General features: G+C 42.8%; 1 protein-coding gene across 1 annotated transcript in view; it reads left to right on the top strand.

Moving 5' to 3' along the window:
• The first annotated feature begins 4,574 nt into the window (after window positions 1–4,574).
• The window catches only part of LMNTD1 (lamin tail domain containing 1), a 38,481-nt gene continuing 18,015 nt past the window's right edge, over window positions 4,575–25,040 (top strand). The window contains exons 1-2 of the mRNA XM_010129539.2: window positions 4,575–4,646; window positions 9,156–9,244. Of these exons, the coding sequence (XP_010127841.2) occupies window positions 4,575–4,646; window positions 9,156–9,244 (161 nt within the window). The remainder of the gene's footprint in view (window positions 4,647–9,155; window positions 9,245–25,040) is intronic.

The following is a 25,040-nucleotide window of genomic DNA, read 5'->3' as shown; positions in this document are numbered from 1 at the left end:
TAGTGAGCGAGGACTGTACCAAATCAGGACGTGTGTTTTTATTCCTACAGGTACCACCCTTGGGGAAGCTACGTTAGCTCCTCTGACTAAGTTGCCTCTCTGCCTTTGGTTGGTGAGTTAGGATGGGAAAAAATGTCTGTCTCTAGTCTCATATTGTGGATTTCAAAACTGCCTAGTGCAATCTCAGCAGGGCTTCTAGGAATAAATGTAACACAAATAATGATAATAATGGCTATCTTCAGAGCAATAACACACTAAAAGTTTCTCATTTTTTAAAACATGCTTGCCGCAGTGTAACCAAACACAGCACAATGACATTAACACTGTAATAGCTTTCTACAACACTATAATGTGATTTTTTTTTCCATCAGAGAAATAACTAATAAAATATACACAGCCACATTAGATAGAGCAATACATTTTAGGAGAAGGGAGTCCATTTATCTGATTACACATCCAAGGAAACTGTTGTGAGAATCAGGCAGGGAAGGGAGGCAGGGATGTACTTCGATAATGTCAGACATCTCGTTCTGTTCTGAACAGTATGAGTTCTTGTCACGTGTTTGTATCTATGGGAGACCAGAGGAGTCCCCACTGATCTCAGGAGAAAGTTGTCTTCATGAATGCTTGTTTGTGAATGCTAGTTTGGGATTTCCAGTCAACAGTTTTGATTAGGATAATATTTTTTTCACTTAATGGTTTTCAGAGAAAAAGCAATAACAAATTTTTCTCAGCACTTTAAGACATTTCTTGACTGGCTTGAGTAATAGGAACACAGAGTCATAGCACAATCTATAAATTTCCCATTTATTTATTTGTGTGTGTATGTATATTTCAATGACTCCTTTATGTAATGGCTTTATCTGCATATCACCTTTTAACAATATTTTTAAAGTGGGGTTTTGTTCTGAAAAATAACTTTTCTGTCCTTCCTGAGATGTATGCTTAACCATAAGGCAATTTGCTCCTCTTGCAACAGGAAACTCCAACAATATTAGCTGTCATGTTTTCAGTCCTAACTCTTAGTCTGTAAGCCCTGGATCCTGAGATCATTCTTGCCTCTCCAAGGCCATAATGCACTCAAAACTATGGAGCAGCATAAAGTTCTGCCCTCACAGCAAAATGGTACATGAAAGATGGTTTGGATCATGAAGCAAGCACCACTCCACATGCCCAGCCAATTTTCACTCCTTGCTTGTGAGAATTAGTGCTGAAGTGAGAGAGTCTGCTTGAGGGAGACAGAAATGGTCCACAGAAGAGGTCTTAAAGTTTGAACTTAAATAGTACATTTTGCTATTGTGATGAAAAGCCCCTTTTTGCCCTCTGAGTTTGAAGCATTACCTTTGTGCTCTGGAATACTTCAAAATAGAAAACCAAAATATCTTGGAGTTTAACTCTTGCTTCTACTCAGATACGTGCATGTGACCACATTTGTCCTGCCAACCTGAGTACTGAAAACCTGAAAATAGTGTTTTCCGCCTGACTTCAGGCTTTATAGGTTTCTGATCTCCAGCTATTATTTTAATTTTTGAATGCCCGTGGACAACTAAAACCAAAACAGATCAAGCAGTGCATAGTGATAGTAAGCCAACTCTAAACCACAGAAGTTAAAAAAAAAGGTGTAAGTAGTAGAAAATGCATGTGCAACCAAGTGTGTACCTGAGCAGAATGGTTACATGCTTAATGATCTTCCTGGTACATTATTATTGTCTCCCCCAGCTTAGCATGCTGCATTCAACCCAGAGCCGGCTCTCTGTACCATCCGAAATGGAAGAAAAGTGAACCGAATCTTGTAGCTTTCTTCTCCCAAGAGGTGCTTATGGGACTGCAAGTCCCAGATCATAAACCTTCCCAAAGTGCCTTCGCAATTGCCATTTGATCATGACTCAGAACGGGTCTGCCTTGCATTAATTGCACTGACTGTGGCTCACAAAGACATCTCCCGGGCTGTCTTTTGCATGCAGTGGACTCAGGTAGTGCTACAGGAGTAGCCATAGCAACACGACACTCAACAGGACCTGCACATCCTCCCAGAGAGCTGGATAAATCCGGAGGCTGCATGATAAACGCGGTCTCAAAGCTGCCACTATTTCCACTTGTACACTGGATCCTGAAGATACTCTTACAGATGAGGGTATCTATTGGAATTAGAAAGAAAAAAGGAAAATACTAGTATGCTAAGATATTATTTCAATCCCAAATACTTTTTCCCACTCAAGCCTGGCTAGTCCCTTCCCTTTGTGCTTAAATCCTCAGCTTAGCAAAGCATCTGAGTCTAACACATTTAGATGGCAGTCTGGAAATGGGACAAGGCATGCTTGAAATACTGGGATGCTGCAGCCTCTCTCTGAAGATGCCAGCAGCAGTGGCAAGCTTTAAACATACGTGTTTCTTGATCCAAATTCTGCCTCAGAAGCCTAAGGCTTCATCAGTCGTAAACGGCGCTCACCACTAGTGAGTGCTGGGGCTCTCATCCGTGTCCTTCAGCTGGGCACCCTGTGTCCTGGGGCAAAGCCCCTACCTGAGCGCAGGACCCTGTGTTAGCGGAGACGAGGTGTCACTCAGGGCTGTTAGCTGGGTTTTTAATTGTCTCATAATGCTGAGGCTTCAAATTAATATATTGCTTTTGATCTCCTGCTGGCACATGGGGTTTTGAGGCTGGTGTGTCTGTTCAGTTTCTAATAGCATCTTTAAATGCACCCTCACTATTGTTACCGAGTTATAATTAAGCAGACAAGAATAGCTCTTTCCTCCCAGTGCTTAATATCACAGAAGAATATGCCAAAGTTGGTACTTCTGAAAACTTGCTCTGTCAGACAGGAATTTCTTGGTAGTAAGACCACATATGCCCTCTGCTGTCCCTTCAAATTGTGCAGAGTGAAGACATATTATCAGAATATTATTGTTATTATTATTACTGATATTAATTTAATGATTATATGAAAACTAAGAAAAGAAGACATATTCTGAACCAAAATAGTATTCTTTGTTAGAAAGCAGTCTGAACCAAATGTTAGTTTTGTATCTGAACCTTGATTGTTGGATATTAGGGAATGTTACTGAAACTTATTGCTGTAAAGTTTAATAGCTGAATCGGAAGGAAGGTATCTGCTGCTCTTTTTCCATGCAAATGTTTCCCAAAAGGCCGCACATAGAATGATACACACTGGTACAGTACTGCTGTCACATCTTCCTTCAAACTAGCAGCCCTACCAAGCTCTGCCTCTGCCCTAATATAAGAATCAACAAAAGCATTGTTTTTTTAATGTAACTCGAGCCCCTGCAGGATGACTATTGCATTTCATAGAATCATAGATTGGTTAGAGTTGGAAGGGATCGTCAAAGGTCATCCAGTCCAACCCCCCTGTAAGGAGCAGGGACATCCCCGACTAGATCAGGTTGCTCAGAGCCTCATCCAGCCTGGCCTTAAATGTTTCCAGGGATGGGGCTTCCACCACCTCTCTGGACAATGTGTTCCAGTGTTCTACAACTTGCATCGTAAAAAAATTTTTCCTAATATCCAATCTAAATCTACCTCCCTCTATTTTAAAACCATTACCCCTCATCCTATCACAACAGGCTCTACTAAACAGCCTCTCCCCATCTTTCTTGTAGGCCCCCTTGAGGTACTGGAAGACCGCTATAAGGTCTCCCCGGAGCCTCCTCTTCTGCAGGCTGAACAGCCCCAACTCTCTCAGCCTGTCCTCATAGGAGAGGTGCTCCAGCCCTCTTATCATCTTTGTGGCCCTCCTCTGGACCCTCTCCAACTGGTCCATGTCCTTCTTATGTTGGGGGCTCCAGAACTGGACACAGTACTCCAGGTGGGGTCTGACCAGGGCAGAGTAGAGGGGGAGAATCACCTCCCTCGACCTGCTGGCCACGCTCCTCTTGATGCAACCCAGGATGCGGTTGGCCTTCTGGGCTGCAAGGGCACATTGCCAGCTCATGTTGAGCTTCTCATCCACCAGCACTCCCAAGTCCTTCTCCTCAGGGCTGCTCTCAATCCATTCCCCGCCCAGCCTGTATTTGTGCCTGGGATTGCCATGACCCAGGTGCAGGGCCTTGCACTTGGCCTGGTTGAACTTCATGATATAGGCATGGGCTCACCTCTCCAGCCTGTCAAGGTCCCTCTGGATGGCATCCCTCCCTTCCAGTGTGTCGACGGCACGACACAGCTTGGTGTCATTGGCGAACTTGCTAAGGGTGCACTCTCCCACTGTCCATGTCACCGACAAAGATGTTGAGCAGGGCCAGGCCCAAAACGAACCCCTGAGGGACGCCACTCGTGACCGGTCTCTTCTTGGACTCTTTCACGAAAGAGCTATAGAAACAAAGGATCCTTGCTGAGGATTTGAAGTCCCATATGTCAGGGAGTACAGAGCCCTGTTTATAGCCGATGGAGGGGACCCCGGAGACAGGTTGAAGTTTGTATCAATCAATCTCATCTAGCAAACCCGGGGGCCCAAACTTTTGCATTTGCAAAAGCATGCACAGCACAGATCCTTTCCAGCCCTCTGTTGTGTTTCCTTGAGTTTGCAGAGAGGTGTTTGCTCTTCTTGTGCAGGGCTGGCTGCATGGCTTCCTGCCCCAAGGAAGGTTTTGCATTGCAGGAAGGGGTTCAGGTAGCTCCATCCTTAAGTATGCAGGTAGGGGGTCTGAACTTACACTAGATGCAGAATTGTACAAGGCAACCTCATGGGAAAGCTCTGCAGAAATAATGCTTTTCAGATTTTGCATTTTTGTGCTTCATAAGCACGTAGTTTGATGTGCTTCGGAGTTCTGGAGAGTCGTCTGGAATAAGATCATATATGCAAAACTGTATGCCTTTAAAAATAGATCTATAACAAAAACCTAGATAAATTTCCAAATATAGAGGACATTGTATTTTTTTCAGTAAGTGAACTGCTTGCTATTTTTACATGCTGAATTGCCTTTATTTTTCAGTGATGGCTAGTCTTAAGAAACTAATTTCTTGGCAGCAAGCAAGCTTTTAACAATCTTGGGTAAACTTTATAGGGTGCTTCATTTACTCTAGCAGCACATAATGGAAACAAAGTGTTGACTAGAATGCGCTTTTCCAGATTAATTCCTGTCTTCTGACAACACACACTTTTCTTGACAAAGATAAGTTTCCGAGCGCTACACAAATTGCTGCCTGCTGTTTGCTCAGATCGTACTCACCATATTATTTTGATGTTTAATGACAGATAAGCAACTGCTCAACACTCTACTTTTAAATTATAGCCTAATCTGTATTTCACTGGCTCCTAATAGCTGTCATTTTGGATGGCACTTCTGAAGAGCACGTGTCCCTGGGTGAATGTCACGCAGCAGTGGTCAGCTGAGGTGTTGGAGTAAACTCTCCATCAGCCACGGGGAACACTGTGGAGTTCTAACAGGACCTAATTTTGGTAACTGGGAGAGGTGACTCAAGAGGCCAAAATTTTCCATGGATGAATACAAGTCTGGCAGCGGGCAGCACAGAACTGGCTGGATAAGGTGCTATTTGAGCTACTGTGATCATTTATATGGACAGAATTGCACCCCCTGCCCAAACTCTTGGATAGATCTATAAGTTAATTGCCGTGCCTATCTAGCTAGCTAGTGTGTGACCGTGTGACCACATGCAATGCATTCATACAGATTATTTCCACTAATACTCTAATTAAAATGTCTCCTAAGATACTCTTCTCAGTGCCTATATTGGAAATACGCACTGAATGCTCAGCCAAAATTATCTGTTAGAGTGCAATTAGCTGTGAGTGAAGCACTGAAACCTGGAATATTTTTGACTAAGAGGTCAATTAGTCTGATTGTGAAGCCAAGGAAGCAGCCAGCCATAGGATGGTCAGAGGGAGCAATCAAGCGAATTGAACAGTCAGCTGTTTAGGATGAAACCAGTGAGAGCAAGATGAATTTTCACCCTGCAAGTGATGAATGAAGACCTGTCTGGAGTGTTCAGCCAAACTGAACTCTCAATCAGTATTCGATTAACCTGAGCTGCCCTCTAGGTGAGGCATAAACATAGGATTTAAATATATATATGATAGTATCATCATGTATGACGCTCCCAAGAGCTGTCCTATATGTAATAAAGCATTAACAAAATTAGTAAATAATAATAACTGAAAAATACTAAATAAAAGTGAGATAACTGTATTCAAGCAAAATATTTTTGTATCAAACAGATGACTCCTTCATCTTGCAACTCATCTGTCCTTAGATTGTTTCAAATCTAAATATCAGAAATTTTTCTATTGTCTAGTAATAGGTCTTAAAGTATAATAAGACTAGGCTTTGAGGCTAATTAAAGTTCAGTAGAAATGAACTTTTTAATATCAAATGTAAGCCTTTGTAATTAACATTTAGGAGGCAGGGTTAATTATTATTTTCCCCTGTGTGAGTTTGCAGTGTAGCATGAAGAAATCTTTTAGTTTGATTTTAAGGCTGCCTTTTATTAATGGGGAAACTACCCTGACCCATTAATTTTGCTGTGGAGTCTCTAGTCCAGGTCTGGAGGAGGAAGGGAAAGATCACTGGGCTTAAAGATTTCTTCAGTCCCCAGCCCTGCCATCAGCAGCATACCGGCGCCACAGCTGGGGAACAGTTGTTGCAGGGTGGTGGCACTGGGGTGATGCAGCAGCCGAAGGTCACTTTTCCCTCTGCCTAGGAGTGGTTGGCTTGGCATCTTCACCAGCTTCCTGGGTGTTGTGTGTCAGTGGCGTGGCTTGGGGAGGCTGTGGCTTTGGCCACCCTTCGACTAGGCAGCGGTGGAGGCATGGGCAGAACTGGAAGTCACTGAGCAGCACCAGTCTGGTACTATCTCTCTGTTCTGCTGTTCAGGTCCAGCCACGTGACAGGGACATCAGTTTCCCTGAAACTGGGAGTTTTCTCCAATCACTCAAGGCTTGGTGGCAGGAGCTGCTGGGCAGCCGTGTTTCCAGTTCTGCCATTGCTCCCACAAAATGTGTAGTGGCCACACAGATGGAGCAGATTCCTTCACTTCCTCCATACAGCATTTTTAAACCCAAACGGAAATGTGTCTCGCTGGTCAAGCAAATGAGTAAGTACATGCAAGGAAAAGTCTGGCAGGCAGTGGAGCAGGCCAGCTGGAAACTCCTCCAGGTCCCTGCAGCAGAGACAGCCGTTAACAGGTCTTGCCTGTCTGAACACGAATGGCGAGCCAGCGCTGGCCCTGAACCACTCCTCCTACAGGGAGAGGTGTTTTGGCCGGGCCTTTGCAGACATTCTGTCATTATTTTGCAGAAGGAGCATCAGGAAAACCTCAGGGGAAGGAAAAGCTGGAGATATGCTCAGGTTTGGCTCTTATAAAGGCTACTCTAGTTAACTTCATTTGGTTTATCTCCGTGGTTCAGAAACATAGGAACAGTAGACTAGATTTATTTTTTTTCTTAATGAAGTCATAAATGGCATCATGCCAATTAGAGCAAAGGCAACGCTTTCTTTACATTAGCTAGTTAGATCTTTCCTCAAAGTGGAAATCGTGACTCCCTACATTTATTTCTTGTCCTTGCTTATATGTAAAGAAGTATTTGTTTAGCATTTGGGATATGTCATTTAACTCAGACTAGTTCTGTTTATAAGTGTATTGTGCCACTATTGGATTTTACGTTGCAAAATTCCCTTTATTAGTTCCTCAACCCTGACCAAAGTTATATTATTTTACCATTCAGATAGTTGCTCTTTTTTCAAAATATTTATATTGCAAAGCTCATGCTCCCAAATTTAGTGTGGTGTAGCAGTCACAAGTTTACTTCTTGCATGTACTCATTTGGCAGTGATCAAACCACAGAGATGTCAGTAGACCTACTCATTTATTCTGGAGAAAGATGAGATCTTCAGGGGCTATGCAAACAAGTCTGATTTAAGATTTTTTTTCCAGAAATGTTTCAACTGACATGTACTGTATGCAGACAATTAATACGGAGTCTCTTAATCTTTGAAACTGTAGTTTATGTTACTGATTGCACAAATTATCTTGGATGCCATTGTGATAAAATTCTGGAAGTTTTTCTCATGGCAAAAGAAAAACTATGACACTGGAAGTGTGATGCTCAGTAACGGGGCACTGACCTGTCCTACTCGAGCTGAGAAGTGGCTCAATTCACCTGCAGATGATGAGAATATTGCCTTCTGTACAGAGATTCTAGAAGGTCAAAACACTTGGTGAGCAAATTGTTCCTGCATGTCAAATGATACTCTGGGGTAATGGTTGTTGCAGCTTCCAGAGTCCTGTCCGTGGCAAAGCTCCATGGTATAGTTTTGGATTGACACCCATTGCCCACTGTCCCAGGTGACCCACAGATTTATTGGCCCTGCCTGGGGAGAGGTAGACAGCCTCCTGACTTGCACTTGTGCACCACGCTGGGGCTGCCTCATGCTGCTCTCCCAGCTCAGTAACGCAGAACAGGAGTTTCCCAGGAGCTCAAACAACTTATTTTCCTGGTGCAATTACAGATGCCTGGATTTGCGTTTCTACTCAGCAAGAGTGCTTGTATTAACCTTCTTCAGAAGTGGTCAGTGCATAACTCATTGGGAGATACCTACACATTTCTATAACATGCTTTGTCTAGTTGTTCAGTGCAACACACAGTGCTTGTTTGGGTGTGCATGTGATACAGTCTACCAGACTCTCACTGTCCTGTGGGGAGCATCTTCCAACAGAGTGCCTTAACTGTTGCGTGCGTGGAGATATCAGTTCTTCCAGCTTTTTCCCAGCTGAGAGTTTTTCCTGTCTCTTTTAGGAACTTGCTTTCTGTGTGTATGTAGGTACAAGAGAACTTGCAGCCCAATAAAATCAAGTTAGATCCAAAACCTTAGTTCTGATTATCTTCTTTGCACTGTGTTTATGTACAGTGACTGTTGATTATAAATCTTACCATTACTTAAATGACAAATACAGACACACACTTAATGAATGTAGGAACACTTTTGAAAGATTGCAATTCATAGGGACACCATCCTGTTTGGCTCATAAAATCAATATTATAGGTAGCCAAAGTTATAAAACATTTGGATCAAAATATGGATGAAGTTTTTGTTTTTCAGATCCAAATCCATGTTAGGGTAGCTGGTATGACAATCACAACCTTCAAAACCATTTTCCCTCTGATTTCATGTGATCATTTTCTTAGGAGACGCAAGATATTCTTGTCAAGAAGGAAGCACTGAAGGATGTTCAGGAGAATTATATCTTCCCGGAAAGTGAAATCAAGTCATCCAGGTATGTGCCTGGAGGAGGAAATAGGTGGGACAGTTAACTTAAAAAAATCAATCCGTTTACCTTATTTCGTGTTTTGCTGTACAACTCTTTTAAAACTGTATTTGAATATGCAGATGTCATGTGCCAGAATTTTTTGGTTTAGAGTAGCCCAAGAAAGGTCTGGGTCACCACCCCTCACAACTAATTAGTCCTTTACCTCAGGAAAAAGGTTATCACTTAAAGATGACACAGCGTTTCTTTGCCATGTTTTTTGAAAAAAACACTGGAAACCTACAAGTACTAGACACACTTTTGCCTTCTGAGTTCCTACCAGTTCTCCCTCTCTGGAGAGCCTTGTTATTACCCTACCTGTTTTCCCAGAGCAGAGTGTGGTGTTCACATGCTGTTGGATCTTTTGTCTGTGTTTTTTTTCAGAAGTACCCGTGAGCCTACGTGGTAGAACTTTCATTGGATGCCCAGTTTTCTCAGGCTTCCAACTATGGAAGTAGTTCTGTAAAGCCCTGAAAGGCCTCAGACAGCCCTCCTCACTTCTTCTTTGTATTCTTCCAAGCCAACTTCCAGTCCCCTGCATGCTAAATTACCAGAAATAATTTATCTGGGAGGCACGGGGACTCACTCATGGCAAAGCAGCCTATGTAGCCTTGCCAACCCAACCTCACCCCATCTGTCTCCGAGCTGCTCCTGGCTGAACTCAAGGAGCCCTTTACCTCTCCAAGTAGACTCAGGGTGGGAACTGTCACCTGGCACTGCTGAAGCTGATACCCAGCCTGCTAACCCAGGGCCAGGTCACCTTATTTTGCTCCCTGCACACATAACATTAAAGACATCAGCTTCCTTCTCTTAGAGCAGAGCAAGACAGCCAGAAGCACCTGCTGGAAATGCTGTGCCTGGAAAAGGCAGAGGAAAAACAGTCATGAGAGAAATTACTGAAATGACCACGCCAATTTTCATTCTGCTTTCTCTATCCACAGTTCTATAAGAAGAACTGTTTCCTCAGATTCTACCTAGCAGTCAGTAGCTGAACTGTGTTGCAGGTTCCTGGAGCAGGCATGAGTTTCACTGGTGCAGTTCTCCTCTTGCCTCCCTGTAGTTCAAAACTGCATATTCTTCAGATCTGCAAACTAGAGTGGAAGAAAGGAGGTTCACTAAGCAGCTGTGGTGCCCAAACCCACAAAATGAAAGGTCCTGCTGAAAGAATGGATAACTTGAAAGAAAATGTAAGGGCTGTATACGTGTCAGTAAATATAGGCCCATCTGATCTCTTTTGATTAGAAAGTCGAGAAGCAAAGAGCAAATTCTCAAATAAAAACACGCTTCAGTCATCTGATCTCCCTGTCACAAATGGTGTGTTTTACACTGACATAACTTGTTGATTTCATGCAGGAGTGCATGGCCTGCTGAATCTTCCTGAACATTCATTTGTTCAAAGACATCTATCTATATAGGTACCTGCATGTGTAAACACATAAAATCATAAAATAAAATAGATAATATAATGTAACTCAGCATAGCATAGCATAACTTAATTCATGTATTATAAATATAATTTATGTATTATATAAAGCAAGCAATATAGCTTATGCTTTTCTGTCTACTGGAGCCATTTGCTAGTTGATAAACTGAAGAGCTCCCCAGCCATTTTAATCAACACAGGCTCATCTTTTGCCTTTCTGACTGGAAACTGCAGAATTTATGTGGAAAACAAATTTGAGTGGTTTTGATTGTGATGTGTCATCCCCAGTACTACTGCTGTCATTAGCTGCCTTCTCTAACGCAGGGAGACTTTTGTCCACTCCTCTGTTTAATCACAACCATATTGCAGGCATCGAGCTTTGTCCTCTAAGCGATGGCAGGGTGGGGTGGGCATTTTAACATCTTTTTGTTCTATCCAGTATGAAGACTGCAATAAATTTATCTGTATTTTATATTTTGTGATGTATTATAATGCACAATGCTGTGGATGACATCCATTGCACAAGCAGGGTTTTTGTTAGGTATTAGAATCAGGTTGCCAGTCTCTGTGGATGTTTTCCGTGAGCTGGCGCTTACAAGAGCCTTGCTCTGGGTTCAGCTGTGCTCTCACCGACACCTGTATAAACCCACAAGTAGTTTCACTGAAGTTATTGAAATTGCTCTGGACTTGTACCACCCGTAGCTGGAAGCAGGAGGTAATTAATTTCATTTTGAAATTTTTTGACATACAGCAAACACTCAGCTCTACCCACCCACACAGACAGAGAGGCGTAGGTACATACATGCAGGTGGAGTTCATAAAATAAACAGCCTGACCAAGTGTATCCGTCCAGATGAAAGCCAGATGCTTGGGAAGGAAACTCTTTTCCTGCCAATGTGGCCTAAAAACCACCAGCTCATATACGGTCAGCCTCAGCTGTGTTGCCATAACCAAAAATAGTGTTCTTGGGAATATTTACAAGGATGAATACACACACGTTTTTTCTTCCTTTGAGAATTTCAGCAGATGCTGCTAAGCTTTGAGCTTTCTGATTAAAAAAAAAAAGTCCTACACATGTCAGTATCATATGAGCTGTGGCACTTTTTCTGCTATCCTGTTTCCTAGTGTAGATCCAGGGAAGTCCTGAGAGTGCTGGTTGCTGTATGTGTGCAGGGAGTGCCTCTGCTTTTACAGGCACATTGTCTTTAATCACATACGTTCCTTAAAAAAGTGCGTAAGTTAACTTGCTTGTCTCTGATAGGTAAATGCCTTCATGTTTTCAGTGGCCACACAGAGCTCATAGAGTTGCAGTGGCATAGCCCATCTGAGGGGTGATGCAAAGGACTGATGCCTTCAGTGGAACAGAGAAATTATGCCTCAGAGAACAGTAACTGTAGCTTGGGCAGCATACTGTCTCACAAGACATGCAGCCCAAACTCTTTTTAAGCTGTTGGAAGAGCCCCTGCATCCTGTCCCGTGAGGCAAGGCTGGATGAGGGACACCACCATGCTTCCACTCCTCCTTTCCCTGAGCCTCTCTTGCTGTCTCTGCAGCAGCAACTCTCAGTGCCACAGCAAGGAATCCTGCAAGGTCCCCTGAAAGACATAAAATTAACCATGTAATTATTTAATTTCAAGAGAAAGACAAAGACTTTCTTTTGAGTGACTTAATGTGGGGAACTCAGTAATTCCTAAAGGATTGTGGTGGAAGATGTTTGCAAATCCCAGGGCCCTGTGGGATAGCTGTGCTGGCAAATTATCAGAAGCCTTTTTAACCACTGTCTGCTCATTCTTCTAAGGGAGCAGTCCACACACTTGGCACCTAGAAGCATGTCCAGGTTAAAAAAAAAAAGTGCAGACAAATCCAAATCCATCTGTCTGTGCTCCCAACAGGATGGACATAAGCAAATTCTGGTCCGAAACTTGCATAGCTGTATTATGATAAGTCAGTATATTAGTTAGGACATGGTGCTGTCCTGACTGCACAAGGTGGCTTCCAGATGGGAACTGGCTTAGGTTCACCTGGCCCAAGAAGCAGGCAGTACATGCTCAACTCTTATTCATCTGCTTCTGCCCATGGTGGCAAGCAAAAGAGAATAAAAATTACAGATTTCAGCCAAAAGCCACCACAACCTGGCAGTTTAGGTAGCCTACAAGAAGGGAAAGATCTTGTCGCAGTTATTGACTTTGTCATCACAGGTACGGACTTGCTCAGATGGCAGGATGTAGCAAATAGTTAACCCAGAATGCAGGCGCATTAGATGATACAAGCATGTTGCTCGGAGCTGGAGACAGGTTTGTTGGCTGAATTGCAATGCAGTATTGCTCAGCTAGGACTGTGTCCACTTTAAGAAAAGGTTGGGATATCATTCTCTGGGTTAACATTGATATTACTTGTCCCCATGTAGATCCTGCTCTCGCTTATTTATTTAGTAAACAAAGAGACCAGTGTATACTTTGGTCTGGTTTTAAAGATTGTTTCCTGACAAATTACTAAGAGGTCATTTTTTCATACAGCACAGAGACTACATCCTCCCAGCTGTCTTCTGAGCTATTGGTCACAGGCTCCATCACTCCAAGCTCCACAGCAGATGGGTCAATGTATTCTTCAGACATGTCCTTTGTGGGTTTATCTCATCTTGCCTCTGTAACGGGGACCACAGAGATGCCCAGCCTGTCACAATCTTCTGGCCTAACTCGGACTTCGCAAAGAAGAGCCATAGGTAAGCTCTGGAGGCTTAACTGCTTTGTATTTAGGGCAGAAAAACACAGCCTTTCTTTGTCCATGTGCATACAGTATGAAAATACAACCCTGTAGCTTGAGAGGAGGCTTTGGTTGTATTTCGGCTAATGGAATGGAGCAGCCCACATCTCACTCAACATTCCAGCTCTCTGACTGGGACTGATCATGTCTCCAAACTATGAGAGTGGCAGGTGAGGCCTCAGGTGGTAGAGAATATGCTTGTGTTCCCTGGACTAAGTGTCATTATTTCCTTGTGTTTCACAACAGGTATAGCTGTAATAAGAACTCTATATCTAAAAAGAACTTTTTTTTTTTTCATACCTTATGTTATAGTAGGCTTAGCTTTCCCATGTAGAAAAATCTGCAACTGTACTCCAAGCAGTGTGTAGATGCCTGGAGGAGGTTTGTGGAAAGATGCGTGTAAATGCTCTGGGAGCTGTGACTGGCCCAGAATAAACTGCTGAACAGTGAACATCCAACTCTTCCCTGTTGCAGGGGTTATGATTGTTTCCAAATTACAGCCAGGACTGGGAGCAGCCAGCAGAGGTTCTGCACCCTCTGCTTCCCTCCTAGTGTGAGTTTCTCCAGCATTGCGTTTTGAGACAAAGGGCAGTGACACCAACGGTCTTGCAGGAGGGTGCTGCTGATGGGGCAAAGGTCCAGGCTTTGCACTTGGCCTCTGGATCTTTTTGACTCCCACAAAAAGACCTGGCAAGTGCAAGAAGAAACTGGTGCTGAGTGGAGATTTGTGTGAGTGCTGCTGTGTGTGCGGGAGAATCATGAGAGAAGGAGCCTCTGCAGTGAAGCAGAACATAGTTGTCCCCAAAAATTTTTAAATGCTCTTTACTTAATTCAGCATAGACCAGAGCGACAATGCCAATTATATTAGAGGGTTTGCTCAACGTCCTGTGAAAAAGGGGATACAGCACAGCTCTTGAAACAGAGTTATGACTACAGTTTCTAGTCAGTGGGCAATTCTGATATTTTGACATTTAGTTTAGACCTGCACAATGATAAAAATGGAAACACTGATATTTTGGAGGAAACAAAATAATTGGGTTTTTTATTCTTGTTGTACCTAGCTACTGATCTGTGTGCATATGCACCCATTTTTCTAACCTTAATAACTTTGGAATACATGGAACATTTTCTCCCTCCCAGGTTGGCACTGGGATAGTGTCCTCAGGGATGAGGTCCTGCAGGTCTTATGAAAATTGACGGTCAGGCATGAGAGATACTGTTAGTGCTCCTACTGAAGAAAAGGTTGTTATGTCCTTCCCTCCTTCCCATTTATTAGCCATCAGAGAATGCACATGATGCCAGGGCAGGGGGATGGGGAAGCAGAATGAAGGGAAAAGTCATTAGAAACCAGGCTTCATTAATTCAGCTGCTTGAGGAACAATGTGTTTGGAAAGGTTGAGATGTTTCATTTGACCTAAACAAAATGCTTGGACGTTCTTCAGTTGAAATGTTTCATTTCTGCCTATTGAACCAAATCAAAACACTTAGTTTTGGTGTAGCGCTGTAATGAAGAGCTGGGAGGGAGCAGCTGCAGATTATTCTAGCAGCACTTGCCTGCCCCAGGGTTGGGAGAGGGTGACATTCCTTTTTGAAAAGTGCAATGTTGATTATTTCCAGCATATTGATAAATTAAAATGGATTTCACCCCAGGTGTTAGAAAACAATGAAAGACCCCAGTGTGTGTGCTGTCTGAAGGGAGTGTACATCCTCCTGCCATAAACAGCTGACTGAAGGGAAAAAGCAGTTGTGAAAATGTTTTAATGGCCAGGTCTTCTAGGGAAAAGGAGCTGATATGATCTCCCTCTGTGTGTGTGTGTGTGCTGATATTTATCTGTCTGTCTGTCCTCCTAGTTGTGTCTTTAGTTAATGATCCACTTCAAACAAATTTGGGCATGTTTATACATACAATACAGAGCAGATAGATGGAAAGCAGTAGGCCTCTGTTGTTCTGCCCTTTGGTGCATGAGCTAGCCACTGTTCCCCTATGTCTATCAGTGAACAATGAAGCATGTTATATAGGGGGGAGTTGTTGACAGACCCATTCTCCCCCTCCACACCTTTGCCTGGAATTTAATCCAGCCCCCTAAGTGGAAAACTGTGTTTAAAATCATTGCCCTGATTTGGATATGGTGAGTTTGAACTCAGAGCCTCCTCTCTCTCTTGTTAGAGTTTTCTAAGCACTCCACTACAAATTTTGGGGTATAGACGTCCCTTGCTGTGGCATGACACAGCAAAATGGCACAAAAAAAAAAAAGGAAGGTAGCGTCTACAGGGCAAAGCTGGTGCCCCAGGGTGAACTACGTAAGGCAACTTAGTAGATGGAGATGGGGATTTCCTGGAGTTCACTCTGCCACAGAAGAAGAGAACTTGTCTGCCCAAGGGATGCTGTCCTGGAGGCTTCCCCTGCAGCATTTTCTCCTGCTGACTGTTTGTGAAACACTACCACAGTTTAGACAGTAGTTTCCAAAGGAGCATAAAGGAATTAGTCATTTGATCCCACTGAGTTTCAACAGTGTCAGGGCCCCTCCTAGAGGCTCCCCAAAAGCCCCTTTTAAGGATGCCAGATCCTAGCAACAGCAAAAGCAACCATAGGTCTGATCTCAGGAACAGACTGGCTTGTTGACACATCGGTGAAAAGCAGCTTCAACACAGTCTGTTCACCCTGTGACTGCCAGTTTGGCTGCCACTCTCAGTGTTTGATCTAGCAAAGGCTCCAGCCCAGAAAAGCAAAGCCCAGCACTTCTAGTCGCTGGCTTAGGCAGCTCGTTGCCCCTTGTGCTGTTTCTCTGCTATCAAAAGCCCAAAGGCCATTCTTTAGTATTACCTAGTTTGGTTCATCCTCAACCACTCAGTTGAGCTTTATGCCTCTTTAGACCATTTGCACTTTAGCATTTCACCTCCTTACTACCCCTGTGCTATTATGCTTGCCTGCCACTAACGGCTAGTTTAACACACGGAGGTGGACCAGCACCACTGTCTCAGGGCTGGAGCAGTGCTTCCCTGGGTATCCCAAGGGAAGGGATTACATATGACACTGGAAGAGGGTCCGATGCTGTGCCATTGCCGTGCCGTGGTGAAATGCACAGGGAGAAGGGATTACAGAATTTCTAACACTCTGGTTTTTGTAATTAAAAAGAACTCACATGGAAGAAAGGGACACTGTAGACAGCACTCCCAGGGAGCTGGTGAAGCTAATCTGCATTGCAGTGATGCTGTCTGTCACAACCCATCTAACCCCGAGGGGCTGGTAAAGTTTCAGGCTGTCAAGGATGGATCCAGGTTTGACCCAGGATGGACCCAGATTCCTCTCCAGCAGCCTTACTTCCACCCAACTGTTTAGTGTTGGTAAATGTACAATACCAGACCAATGTCCATAGAATCATGTTTAAGAATAGGAAATAAAAGAAAAGCACCCCCTGGGCTCCAATAGGTAAAGAAGCAAGCCGATCAAATATCAGGTTTACCAATATATATGCACTTGATTTAGCATCTAAATATTTACTAATCGTTGCTATATTAGCTCTAACAGTTCTAACCTTATAGAATCATAAAATAGTTCAAGTTGGAAGGGACCTTTAAAGGTCATCTCATCCAACCCTCCTGCAAGGAGCAGGGACATCTCCAACCAGATCAGGTTGCTCAGAGCCCCATCCAACCTGGCCTTGAATGTTTCCAGGGATGGGGCATCCACCACCTCTCTGGGCAACCTATTCCAGTGTTCCACCACCCTCATTGTAAAAAATTTCTTCCTTATATCCAGTCTGAATCTACCTCCTTCTATTTTAAAGCCATTACCCCTTGTCCTTTCACAACAGGCCCTGCTGAAGAGTTTCTCCCCATCTTATTAATGAATAAACCTTATTCAAATGAACCTTATTCATGAATGAACCTTATTCAAATATTTATGAACAAAAGTCTTTATGAACTTAATAGTAACAAGAAAAATGGTAATACAGATTACACTCACGATTGCAATTAAATTGACTGCCAGTGTTATACAGTCAGGCGTCTCTGGCCAGGAGGAAGTCACCGCACACTAGTGAGGTCCTCAACTAGTTCTGTCCTAAAATCAACTTTTATAAAGTTGCTTTGCCTACGCTCAATTAGTAACACCTGTGATCCAAAGCAGACCACAAACTATGGGAAGAGCGCTCCTTTTCCATTTTCAGGACCTAAGTGCCTGCTGTGCCAGTTCGTGTTTGCTGCAGCACACTGTCCAGTCCAGGGCTGCTACGAGAAAAAGCAGGGGGATCGGTGAGCACACTGTCTGACCCAGGCACTCATCCAAGCGAAGCTGATTTGTGCTCCAGTTATTTCGGAGCTAAGATGAGCTGAGGGTTGCATCTTACCCCCAAAATTTAGGCTGCCCCACCTGATCTGGTTTGAGATAGATTGCCTGGTGGAGTGAGTCTTTTACAATACTCAGCATAAAATACTGAAGGAAATTTGGATTTATAGTTTGAGAAACAGACACTGAAAAGCATTTAATTTGTTGGGGAGACTTTGATTTGAGAGATGAGAGAAGTTTTCCTGGTGAAAGACAGGTTTGCTGGGCCTGTTCCCTCTCTCTGGTTCTTGCTGCCTTTACCAGGACAAGCAGTCCCACGTAGTCCATCTTGAACACTTAAATTTGAAAAGAGAAACAAAAAGGGAATTAGGAGATGTTGCCGCTTTAATTTTGTAATTGGAAAGAAGCCTTAATATATTCATTATCTGCTTACAGCTGATGCTATGCTGTCTAACAGCACTGAAATTGCAGAATGACAATTATACCGCTGATGGTATAATTTATTGTTTCTTCGTTACCCAAAGTAATTCCGATGAGGTAATAAATCTACATCTCAGTAAGAAAATACTTGGTTTACCAGCTGTGCTCTATTTTATAGCCATAGGTTTAACGCTTTAAGAGGAGCATTTGCTGAGCATCACTTTGCTATTAGAGGCAAAGAGGAAATTAAATGTTCCATTTTTGTTACTAAAAAAAAAAAGATTTGTTTATCATAATTTGTCTTTTTGTTAATATTGCATAACTCAGTGTCTTGTGCTTGCTCATCAGCTCATCCCAAAGATGGTATTGAAATACCAAACTGGAACTCTGCTCCATCAAGAAACATTAGCCTTTCAATGATGGTGTCAGGACAACACCAGAACCACTTCAGCCCTTTGTTCACTGACTCAGGGAAGACTCTTCAGAGCCTTGGATGCATGGAGGATCATGGAAGGACACATTCTACTTTCGAGGATTACCAAAAGTCTGTATCCACGTACAGGCACAGTTGGGACTTTCCTTCAGATTGTTTTTGTAGGGAAGAGATTACTTTTGCTGAAGTATCTCCTTTAGAGGAGCTGTGAGCAAATGGTTGATAACAGACTGACTGGTTATCCAGGAGGATATTGGAGAATATCAAAGGCTTTGAAATGTAAGCACTTCTTGCTTTAGGAACAACTGCCTCCAAATTGGACTTCACCCTCAGAAAGGATAAACCGCCCTTCATTCGCCATGCCCCTTTCAAGGTTTGTTAATACAAATTCAAAGATGCCCCCCTTGTAAAGGTCGTCCATACAAGGAGCAGAAACACGGTACCTCATGGCTGTTTTGGCCTTGTCTTCAACTGATTCTGCCTCGTTTTGAATGCAAGAATAGAACTGATATTGCAGGGGACTTCAGAGGGTGTCACCATGTGGGCTGCATGAAGCTATTTGAGGCAGTGACAGGCAGCCAAAGGAGTGAACTGGGCTGTATGTGGTTTACACCCACCTAGAAATCCCATTAAAATATAAAGTGTTGTCTCCTGGAGAAGCTAGTTGTCCCAAAAAGGCATTTGCCGTCTTTAATTTAGCTTCACGTATACTAAGGGTGGGAAAGATCTATCAAAACAGATTCTCAGCTGGTTTCAATTGTCTTGAATCTGTCTGCTTCAGAGAAATGACAACAGTTGACAACTCCAGTTTTAAGGCTAGCCCCTATGTGGACAGTGTCTGCTACAGACTACCTCCTATTGCCTTGTCTAGTGGATAGGCCTGCATGTGCTTACTCATAAGGTTACTTTCACAATACTAAACCTACATTTCTCCTTTTATAATGATATTTCATTGGTTCAGCTGCACAAAGCCTTTGCCTTTGGGAGATTTTCCACCCACCTGCTGTATCCATTCTGATATCATGTGTCCCTGTGATTATCTATTGAAGACAAGCATTTTAGCTCTTTTTCTTTTTCTTTTTTTTTTTTCCCCACAAATTAGCCCCTGGATCCCTCATCATTTTTGTACCTTTCCATAATTCCTTGTTAATATTTTTCTGATTATGAAATGTCCTAAAATGAACATAGTCCATTTTATTCTGGTCTCATGCCAACCTAAATCCAGAGTTTCTAGCAGAGTAGAACTTAAAACAAAGCACCATGGATGAGGTTGTATATTTGATGCCTCAAGCAAAGATGTGAGGAGTGGATGTTGCTTCCATTAGAAGTGGGAGAAGTCTATTTACCTACATTTACTCCTAGGAGAAATTTTCTTATGGTCAGTGAAGCCTGCTCAGACCAGGCACTGGTGCATGTGAACATCAGGATCAGTATTTCTAGCTTTCTGTCTCCACAGCTGCACAAAGGGAATCTTCCACTCCATGCTCCCTACACCACAAGGACAGTGCCATAAAATTGTAACAGCCTTTTTCTTTTGTTCTGTCAAATTGCAAATGCATCATTAGCATCCTCCTAGCCTTCCCTCCGGTGAATGCTATTTCCCCCCGATAAATTATCGTACCGTTTTCCAAGAGCTGCACCTCACTTCTTTCCTGCTGTATTTCTCAGCTCTCTAGGGCTCCTGGTATTATTTCTCTTGCTCTCATTTGTGTTCCTCTACCCTCTCCTCTCAACTTAATGTTATCTACATATTTTATTAACCAGCTGGTTTTTTCCCTCTTGCACATCACAAGTGGAGATGCTCTGTGAAATGAGAGCTACCCGTTATCCCAACAGGGAACATGAGATGCAACCCCCTTGTCTGTTACTATTCCGTGTTTGCAGTCCTTCAGACAGTTCTTGTGACGGTATTTATGTCTAAGCCAATGGGAGATAATATTTTGAGAGGCACTTTATCAAACGCTTTCCTGACTCCCAGCTCTTTGATGCCTGGTCTCCCTGCTCTCATTCATTTTGTAATTCTGTCGACTTTATGTGCATTTTCCTCATGGACTTAGCCTTTGTAAACCCATAGTGCTCCTTGCATATGTTTCCATAAAAAGGTCTGTGTAATTCGCAGGACATTATAGGGAGAGCCACGAAAAGATACCTTTGAAAGCCAGCATGAAAGCTCCAGTTGTGTTCAAAGCTCTAAAGCTGTTTCCAAATAATGAGATACGCCATACTGTTTGACTGGGCTTGAGGAGAATAACTCTAGATAAACATGAGGAGATAAAAGAAATCACCTTCCTCTTTGTGCATTTCCTTGGATTGTGTGAACTGTTCTCCAGTGGGGATTGAATCACATTCTCATATTGTCTCATACAGAAAGCAAAAGAAGTCATTAGCTCTGCTAATTGTTGAAGATAAAGACTAAAAGGTGATGACAGTTTGCTTTGTGTGTGGTTAAACTTGTTAGATGCATAAATTGAGCAATTCTTTTAATTCTCATTTGATTCATTACTATTATGGTATTCTACCATGCCAGCACACTAGCAATTTTTTTTTCACTCCACTCAATTTAAATTTGAACTATACCTTTTTCTTGTTATACACATTAAATAAATAAAATTACATTGTAGTATGCAATACCCCATCTTTTAATTTGATATTGCATTATAAAACATCCTTTGAGTGTACACAGTGTGAACACATAATTTAGTAATACTTATGTAGAGAACTGATGAGTAGTATGGATGGATCTGATTTGTCATGAAGCCACAATACAATTGTACAGAAATGTAGTAGAAATATGTGGGTTTGAACAACTAGGATATTTTGGTTTTATTGTTATAATCGAGTTTAATTTACATCCATTTGCTTTTTAGCATATGTGAACATGCTTAGAGCACCTTGAAGGTTCTATGTTTAATGTGATTGTTAACTAATGTCATACTGAGAAATGGATGGGAGCTGAGCCATCAGGATTTTCAGCAGCAGTATTGGGATTTTCGGTGGCATCAGGATTCACTGCATTAGGATTTTCAGCTATCAGCTGTGTGCAAGGAGGGTGATAGTGTTGTCACACATGTTCTGGCACTGAGACAGTCACAGTGTCTGTTCAAAGTGAATGTTGCTCTGAGCCTTTCCCTGACTTTTGCACCTGAGCAGTGTTAAATCTGCTGTATGTTTGAGGTGTCTGTTTTGCAGAAAAACAAGAAAAATAGAAACTGGTACTTGAAGTTTTGTGCATAGCTATTGAAGATCATCAGCATCTGGTTTGTACTAAGTGCCTGTGCTGCATACTAAGGATGAGTTAAGTTAAAGCCCTGATCTGTAAAGCACTTGGGATCTCAGCTGAACCTTGGCATATCAGGCCTACAGTTGGGTACAGCTGCTGGATGTTACATTTTGTGTATTACATTTGTGATTACTACATTTCACAGCCTTTCACAAAGAGTGAGCTGAGCCTTCTCCCAGGACTTCTGATGGAGATAAACCTTTCCCAATGTAATAATAGTGTCAACATGTGACTTTCTTAAAACTTAGGAGCTTAGAAAGCCTTGAATTCTTGGTGTGTTTTATAGTTACAGTGCCTTGTTGCTACCTCTATCAGTTCGGAGAGGAGCAGTTCAAATGGCATCCTAATGCCAGATCAAGGGTCCATGGCTGGTGCACCCCATGCTACCAAGAACATTGACATTTTTTCCCACCTCTGCAATGTGCAGTGCTGTGTACGTTATGGAAAACTTTAGATTCTGTTCCACCAGTGAATATTAGCACGTAGCGTTAAAAACTGCAGCATCAACACACACACTAACCTCTACTCCGCACACTTTAGCACTTTACCTCCTGTCTGATGGGAGCTGGTCCACTATTTTGAAAGGTAAACTAAGTTGATAAAAAAAGATTTGGAGCTTTAAATGAACATCTCCTTGGAGAAGTTATTCCCTCATTTAAACTCACAAAAGTCTCTATAGCCATCCAGCAGCTAGCTGGCTGTACAAGTTCTTAGAGAAATCCTGCAGGTCTCGTTTTTTTTCCCTGGCAGCTCCCTCCCTCCTGTTATGTTTAGGGCTTTGCAATGGGACTAAGAGCTGCATGAACACTTAGAAAGAGTGCAAAAACCAAATGGCTTTGGGGAAATTAGTTCAAATATTGCCTATACATTTGAGATTTTTAAGGTCTAGGGTAAGAAGTGCACAGGCTAAGGTCCAAATTCCCGATGAGACATACACATAGATCATGATATTAATAAATTCAGAGTCTTGTTTGGCAGAAAATAATATACCAGAACAAGAAGGTATAAGCATGTGTATTTTATTATAGGGTTTCTTAAAACTAGTTGCTGGTAAAACAGGATTTACAGTTCACACAAAGAATCTTATCTTTAGTCAGTCCTTTGTTTCTGAATCCCACTCCGAATTTCATCAAATAGGGGCTATATCCCCAGCAATTCCTCTGACAAAAGGGGTCCCAGAAAATCTGGAAGATTATCCAATTACAATTTAAAGAAACGTACAGCAAAGATGACTGACTAAAGATAGACGTATAAACGTCTCTGAGGAGGAGAGCAGGAGAGAGTGTGAGGGAGTGTGTGTGAGGGAGCTTAACTTTCTTTTATAAGTAAAGTGAGGAGAGTTATACCTGCTCTTAAGTTTTGTGGTGAGTAGAGTCCCTGGTGTTGGGTGTGGACCTGCCTTCTCTCCTTCCTTTCTTCCACTTCTCTCTCTTTTGGTATGTGCAGACCCCACGCCTATATGAAAAACTGACATTGAATCTTAAGGAGGTTTTTTTTTAGATTTACATGTGTTAACATAAAAAAGGTGCTCTTGACTTAGAGGTTCTGTTTGGGATGTATGGGCAGAGAATAAAGATTACTGTTAATCCCGGGCTGAGTCATGGTACTGGTGGATGGCTTCTCCTGGGAACAAAAGGGATATGCCAGACATCCATTACCTTGGAAATCCCATCCAGGGCAGGATCATTGAGAGCTAACATCTCCTCCTAGACTCTGCTAGGTATTGGGAATTGTCCACAGGAGAAGGCTGTATTTTCATGCCTGGAAGGAGAGTTGCATGATGATGCATTCCCATGCTATGCCCATCAAAAGTACTGTACTTTCTGACCTGGCACCAGAAAGTGCTCAATTGATTCAGAAGCATTTGAGATTGAAGGATGAACAAGCCCATTTAGTCTCCTTTATCACAAACAGCTCCTGCCAGATTCACCCTTAAGCATGGTTGAGCCAACCTTGCTGTTTAACCCTTGCAGCTTTGGACTTGACCTTCTCCTTCAGCGATCGTGGCTGTGAGGCAGTGGATTACCTGGATACAAGCTGGCAGCTCTGTGTTATGTGCTTCAGCAGCTTCCAACACCAAATTCCCATGTCCTGTAATTTGCTCCTTTGCCAGTCCTGTGTGTTGTATCAAGAACTCCTGTCAGCCCCATTCTATGTTCCCAAGTCTCCCTGGCTTCACTACGTTCAACCTGGAATCTTGTTTAAGCAAAGTTACACCAACTGGGACCCTCATTATTCACTCCCTTATCAACCAGGATTCTGCCGTTTACAATGTTACATGGCCTTTTAAGACCATTTTAGGAGGTGTCTTTCCCCATCTGCTTTTTCCTGTCCTCCTCCTAGATACATTTTGGCACCCAAAACTTTTCCTTAATTTTCCTTGCACAGGTAGAGAGAAATGGGAGATCAGGAAGATCTTTGCCTTCTGTATGGTTTTAAAGCCTTCTCCCATTGACTTAACTGGCTCTAAATCCTTCCAGAGGGTAAAAATGTCAGGAATTTCTCTTTGTTTCTGGTGTCATGCTCCGAGACAGTAGTGATTTATGTAGAAAGCAACTGTGGATTTGAGTTGCAGCACTTTACATTTGCATGTGTATTGCATGTGTAGATGATGACTTACAAACCAAGGGATCCCAAAGGATCATTCTGTGCATCAGCAGTTTGCAAAGTTTTGAAGCACAGCTGTCCATCCCTTCAGCTGCACTAATATAGCAGCTTGCAGAATCTGTCAAAAAAGCTCAAGTTAAAATAATGTTCCCCCCAAACCTTTTATGCTAGATTATTTCAGTCATCCAGCTTAGAGTGTGGTCCTATGAACACGGAGGAAGGAGAAATGTGCCAAACTATGTCAACCAGAGGAAAGCAAGCAGCCAGAAGAGGGGGAGAGTCTGAAGGTGAGGAGCCCCTCAACCTGGCTGGGCTGCCAAAGCCTGTCCAAACCTCTGTGCCTCCGGTGAGCTGTCTCCAGGTCTCTGCTTGCTGATGTGAAGCACAAATAGACCAGGACTGAGAGGGAGGAGGGATGCTCTGGAGTTCCCAAAGTTTGCAGGAAGGTAAAGGAGCGGCAGCCAAGTGTTACATTCGATTTGCTATGCGTGTCTTCTCTGGCCAGGGAGGGGGCAGTTCCCCACAGCTCTGCTTCCAAATCTATCAATGCCA

The sequence above is a fragment of the Chlamydotis macqueenii genome, chromosome 1 (assembly GCF_036417535.1).
Source record: "Chlamydotis macqueenii isolate bChlMac1 chromosome 1, bChlMac1.mat, whole genome shotgun sequence".
Classification (NCBI taxonomy): Eukaryota; Metazoa; Chordata; class Aves; order Otidiformes; family Otididae; genus Chlamydotis; species Chlamydotis macqueenii.
The sequence above is the reverse complement of the archived record's forward strand: the minus strand, read 5'-3'. Positions and strand labels throughout refer to the sequence as shown.